This window comes from Egretta garzetta, unplaced genomic scaffold (genome assembly GCF_000687185.1).
Source record: "Egretta garzetta isolate BGI_Z169 unplaced genomic scaffold, ASM68718v1 scaffold29, whole genome shotgun sequence".
Classification (NCBI taxonomy): Eukaryota; Metazoa; Chordata; class Aves; order Pelecaniformes; family Ardeidae; genus Egretta; species Egretta garzetta.
Window position 1 is genome coordinate 1,015,902 of NW_009260796.1, and position 6,158 is coordinate 1,022,059.

Genomic DNA, 6,158 nt, shown 5'->3' on the forward strand with positions numbered 1-6,158 from the left:
CCTCACATTTGGTTCACAAACCTCCCAAATGGGGGGTTTGCTTGGGTACTTCTGGTTTCCCAAAGGTGAAATGGCTGAATGGAGAGAAGGGTGCTTCTGTCTGGAAATACCTAAACACCCAGATTTGAAATGTTGCTTTAATTGCCTAACAGAATAAGCAGAGGTGCCAGAGAGTGCCCGTGCGTGCAGCACCCAGTTCCACTTGTGTTGACACAACTATTTTGATCCTGTAAACCGAGTTTGGCCCATTTGCGTCCACCTGGGGCTGCCTGTGGCAGACCTGTCAGCACAGACAGAGGCTAGGTTTGCCCCGTAACAGCTCAAATAGGCAAGAAATCCACCCGCAAGCATCGGGTAATGGTGCTTAACTACAACCAACACTAATCTGAGCTAAGTCAAGTCCTTTCTGGAGCCTGAAGGGATGAACGGAGGATGCCCGGTGACAGGGGATGCTGCAGGTCCTGGGCTTCCTTCATCTCTTCAGGAACTTGCGTGGCTCAGTCTCCATCCCTAAGTTAAGGACTGGGCTCCCCAGGCAGGTGCTGCAGCAGTCCTAGCATTCAGGATTGCAAAGGGGCGTAAAAGCCACAGAAATCAAGGGACAGAAATGTTCATCTGGGGATTTTGATCTGCTCTAATGAAGAAACAGTGAATTGGGTTCTGTTCATGCTTTTCAGAAGCCTCTGTTCTTACCTTCCCAGTATAAGCCCATGTTTCAGGTCTAACCTGACTGTACAAAGAGTTCATATGCAAAAATATAGCCTTACCTCTGAAAAGACAGCATCCCCCATGCCATTTCTCGTTCTGAAACCAACCCAGGAGCTATGTGGAAAGCAGAATTTTTCCACAAGAAAGGGACAGGACAAGGGGTGATGGTTTTAAACTGAAGCAGGGTAGGTTTAGACTGGATCTAAGGAAGAAATTCTTTCCAGTGAGGGTGGTGAAACCCTGGCAGGGGTTGCCCAGAGAGGGGGTGGAGGCCCCATCCCTGGGAACATTCCAGGCCAGGTTGGACGGGGCTGTGAGCAACCTGATGTGGTTAAAGGTGTCCCTGCTCCTGCAGGGGGGTTGGGCTGGGTGACCTCTAGGGGTCCCTTCCCACGCAAACCATTCTAGGATTCTGTGATTCCCCACTGGCTTTTCCAAAACTTTTGTTTCATAATGTCAGGGCCTGGAATGAGCCATAGTTGACATTGCAGTAACTGAAATAAAACTCAGTTTGAATTTGGGACCGATCTCCAAGGAAATGAAGTATTCTGAGTTGATTTGGTATTTTAGAGTGCAATTTACTGTTTTAAGGGTCTTCAGGAGACCTGTATGTGTTGGTTGGAACTGGTATCTCTCTCATTTAAGCAAAAATAAATACTGGCCAGGAAAGAGGTTTTTCCCCGTGTTGAGGAAGGCGGTGCTGTATCCAGCGCTGGGCTCCCCGGTTCAGGGAGGATGAGGAACTACTGGAGAGAGTCCAGAGGAGGGCTACAAGGATGGTGAGGGGACTGGAGCATCTCCCCTAGGAGGAAAGGCTGAGGGAGCTGGGCTTGTTCAGCCTGAAGAAGAGAAGGCTGAGAGGGGATCTCATCAACACGTACAAATATCTTAAGGGTGGGGGTCACGAGGACAGAGCCAGACTCTTCCCAGTGTTGTCCAGCTCCAGGACAAGGGGCCATGGGCACAAACTGAAGCAGAAGAGGTTCCAGTTGAACGTGAGGAAGAACTTCTTGACTTTGAGGGTGCCCGAGCCCTGGCCCAGGCTGCCCAGGGGGGCTGTGGAGTCTCCTTCTCTGGAGATATTCAAAGCCTACCTGGACACTGTCCTGTGCCCCCTGCTCTGGGTGAGCTCCCGAGGTCCCTTCCAACCCTTGCCATTCTGGGATTCTGTGTGACTCCCAGCAGCGCCGGCACTGTGCGTGCGTGCCCGAGTGTGCGACACCGCACGGGGCAGGCTGCTGGCCCGCACGGCAGCGTGTCCCCTGTCCTCCCCCCCCGCCCTTCCCTGCTGTCTCTTGCAGGGGGACTGGAGAAGCTGAGCGTGGCTCACAAGCTGCCCAAGGCCTACAGCACTGGCTTTATCGGCTGCATAAGGGACGTGATTGTCGACCGCCAAGAACTGCATCTGGTGGAGGACGCTTTAAACAACCCCACGATATTACACTGCTCAGCCAAATAGACCCCCAGGGACCCTTCCTTCTCCTTCCCTCCCTCCTGCCTATTGCTGTAATTATTTTCTATTTTTGTAAACTTATTGCTTTTTATATTTTGGGGGGAGGGGGGAATGGGAGGGGAGGAAACACCTTTTTGTTTGGGTTATTTGTTCGGTTGCAGTCTATCCAGGTCAGTCAGACTCTAATCAAACAGCAGCAACAAAGAACAAACCTTGAACCAAGTCTCCAAGAAGTGACAGAAGAACTTCCCCATTGCACCTGCATTGTAAATCTTATTCATACTTGAAGCTTCTTTTTGGGTTATTTTTCCCCCTCTTTACTTGTGTTCTTGGGTTGTTGCTCATGCCCGCGGGGGAAAGGCTGCTGGTGCTGGCGAGAGACGTGTGGCCGTCGTGGATTCACTGCATTCCCATCTCCGGCCCGGCCCCGCAGCCCCCCCTCTGCAGTGCTGGCAGAGCAGGGAAGGGGCCATCAGAGACGCGGGAATTGCCACCCTGCTTTGGGGCCTGGCTCTGCCGAGCCTTCTCCTGGCCCTGTGTTCACCCCATCTCCCTCCTCCCCCCCTTCCTCTCACTATAATTTATGTGTGTAAGAATCTCAAGTGCTTTTCTCCTTTATGCTCTGTTAAAATCAGGGATGCCGTGCACTGGAAGAGAGACCAAGGTCTGCTCTGAGCAGGCAGAAAAGCATTGCTCTTTGGTTGTCTTATGACTGTTTGCTGGACTGAGAGGTGCTGGGGGGGAAATGTTGATTTCTCTGTTGGCTCTCCTCTTCCTCCTCCTCTTGGACATGTGCAGAAGCAGCTGTGAAACCTCATTTCCACGCTTTGGTTTATCCAGACATGTCTTAACCGCCTGCTTGCCCTGGCTGCTCTGCCCAAGAGCTTCTGTGCACCAAGCATTGCCCTCCCATGCACCGGTGAGAACCTGCAGCACGTCTTCAAGAGCTGGAAGTGCTCGCCCTCTTCCAGTGCTGTCCAACGGGCTGCCAGGGCACAGGGACTGGCTCCCTTTTCACTTTAAAAAAAAAAAAAAAAATCTGTTGGATGTGTCCTTCCATGACCCATGTCCGTTTTCCAGCCGCTGGGCATGACCTGCCCTCTGTCTACCATGGGGATGCTTGCAGCTGGGCAGCTTGTGATCTTTGTAGAGCTGGTATTAGAGCTTCTCCCATGAAGAGTCATTGGGGTTTTACCTTTTGACATCAAGTTTTCGCAATGCCCGGTGCAATGCAGGGTCTTCCACGCCACGATCAAAGCTCCTGGGGATGCTGCCAGCCCAGCAGCGATGGCTGGAACGGGAACGGGGCGCGAGTCGGCTGCCGAGGCAGTAGTGTTGGGGAGGAGGGTTGGGGTTTTTGTTTTTTTTTAAAGTATTTTCTTCCTCCATGCAAATCTTGAAGGCAAATGCCATGGTGCCAGTTACGAAGCCAGCACGTGTGTTTCTGGGTGAACGTGTGCGTGTTTGCCAGCGTCAACCAGCGCACGTTTGCATGCGAACACGGAATCTCCTGTGAGCGGGAGCGCGACAGAGGGATCGCAGCTGTGAAAGCAATGACCCACGCCATTCCTTCTCCATGGGAAGGATTTGATGATGCTCGGTAGTGTCCATGGCCCTTTCCACCGCTGGGACACGGCTGCCTCCCTTTCCCACCGAGATGGCGGCTGGCGTCGCTGCGTGTAAAACCAGCGTTACGGAGCGGAGAGCATTAATCTGAAGGATCCTGCCAGGTAGCGAGTGTTACTTTATCATCCAGGGTGCCATCATTTTGTGGTTTTTACCATGGATTTCTAGCACACCTTGCAGGGTGCCTTTACGAAGTAGCGCACCCTTGAAAAATGTCGATCCTTGGCGCTAAATTTTGAGCCGCGAAAAGTCAGATTTTCTCAGGGTGAGCTCTGAACACAGACGTAACGAAGGGGAAGAACGTCGTGTAAAACCACTTGGGTTTCTTTTTTTCTTTTTTCTTTTTTTTTTTTTATTAAAAGAATTCTATGTGTCCCATCCCTGTGTGTGTGGCTGTGGCTGCGGCAATACCACATTTTAAGTGGCTACTGTATATAAGTTGTGGTTCCTGGTGGGGAGTACTGTGACTGTGTTGTGAAAGGGATGGGCTTTTGATCACGAGGTGTAGATAGACAGGGGCTACCTAGGGCTGCAGGATGGGGTGGGATGGGAGGGAAGGGAAGGGCGAGCCCCTCGATCTGTGTTTGGGGCCCGTGAGTTCAATGCTGGGCAATGCAGCTGCGTTGGCTGAGGCTGGATGTGCCAACTCCAGCGGGAGCGGGGCGTGCGCAGGGGAAGCTGCTAATTTTCATTTTCTGGAATGCCACTCAAATGAAGCCAGGGTCACTGCAAAAAAAAAAAACAAAAAAAACAAAAAAAACCAACCCCAACTAAACAAAAACAAAAACTCTGTCTGCTTTTGCTGGGGCTTGGAAATGCCTTAAAACAGGACCTCGCGTCCTCGTTGTCAAGCATCTTGAACCAAGGTCAGATTCAGCAGTGCTCCCTAGGGGCTGTGCACTTCACTTCGGCTTTATTTTTACTAGCATTTATAACATGTATGTACAAAAAAAAAAAAAAAAAAAGACATCGAGGTTTGGTTTTTTTCCTGGGGTTTGGGCTTGTTTTGGTTTGGGTTTTTTTTTGCTTTTTTTTTTTTAAAAAAAAAAAAAAAGATGTCCATGTGGCTTCATTTATAGGGTAAATTAATGACCATTGTGAACTGCTGTATGAATTCTGAAGGGCAATGCACAGTAGAGGAGCAGCATGATATAACCATTACTAACTTGTGTCTTTCGTCAATCACCATGAAATAAAGTTTGAAAACTATTAAATATGTTTTTAAGGGGCCTATGGCTTTTTTATTCTTTTTGTACTGTGGGTCCCTACTTCCCCTCCTCTGTGGCCATCGGCTCGCACCCTGAGTGGTTTCCCCTATTCAAGCACCCGCTGGCTTTTCCCTCTTTGCCGTGCTATCACCTCTTCTTAGGCAGCGTTTTCAAAAGAGGCTTTGCGTCCCGTTGACACCACGCCACGTCGACGAGAGCGAAGCGCTGCTTCCGTGGCCGCCTTCTCGCCGAGGGCAGCAGTTTCCCCTGGGTTTTACCCACTCTGTAGGCTGAGGAGCCATGGAAAGGCAGTTGTGAGCATGCAAGCAGGATGTGGTTTGAGCTGTGCCGGCGTCTTAAGTTCCTGCTCTAAACAGGTCGTCCTGATGGGGCCTTTCCACCTGGCCGGAGCCTGAGCTGATCTCTGCAGCTTCATCTTCCTGCAAGAAGAGAAAGTGGGAGGTCGAGAGTTTTTGTTCGATCGAGAGCTCGTGTTCATCCGAGTGGTGCGAAGTGAGAAAAGAACGTGGGTTTCCCACCATTTGGGAGGCAGCTAATTTAGCAAACCGGGTCGTTTCGATACCCGGCAATGATGCGCGTTGGATCGGTGCCTGCACCAGCTCGGTAGGAACCGGCTTTTCAACGGACGATGCGACGCCGAAAGCCTCACAATGGGGAACAATGGGGCCAGTGTTGGAGCAGCCACAGGGGTTGCCCAACTCACAACTGGGGCCATGTTTTGCTCAAGATCAGCCTCCCGGTGCAGCGGCTTCTTGACAACGACCTTATTGTGCCACAACAGGCACGGGCTTGCAAAGTCAGTGCCTCTCGCGCAGGCGTCCTGCCAGCGTGCTGCAAAGGAGAAGGAGAAAAAGCTATCGTTGCCTTGGCCAGAAGGAAAAGCTGAGCTCTGGCAGCTGGATGGGTTTGTGGTTTTTTTTTTTTTTGTTGACTACAGGCTGGAAAACCCCATTGTGAGGGGAAAGAGGAAGGAAAGAAGGACAGGAGCCACACTGCGGGCACGCTTGGGCAGGCAGCGAGCATGACTCAAGGGAAGGGCCCGGCCATGCGTTGCGGGCAGCCCTCGCTCCGTCCATCCCTGCTGGCTGCCCACTCTGCTCTCACCGGGAGCAGAGGCAATCGGGCGATACCGTCAAGAAGGA

The 6,158-nt window shown here is 51.5% G+C and overlaps 1 protein-coding gene across 1 annotated transcript in view; it reads left to right on the forward strand.

Moving 5' to 3' along the window:
* The window catches only part of AGRN (agrin), a 162,893-nt gene extending 160,726 nt beyond the window's left edge, over nt 1-2,167 (forward strand). The window contains exon 39 of the mRNA XM_009646786.2: nt 2,008-2,167. Coding sequence (XP_009645081.1) covers nt 2,008-2,167 — 160 coding nt within the window. The remainder of the gene's footprint in view (nt 1-2,007) is intronic.
* The last annotated feature ends 3,991 nt before the right edge of the window (nt 2,168-6,158 follow it).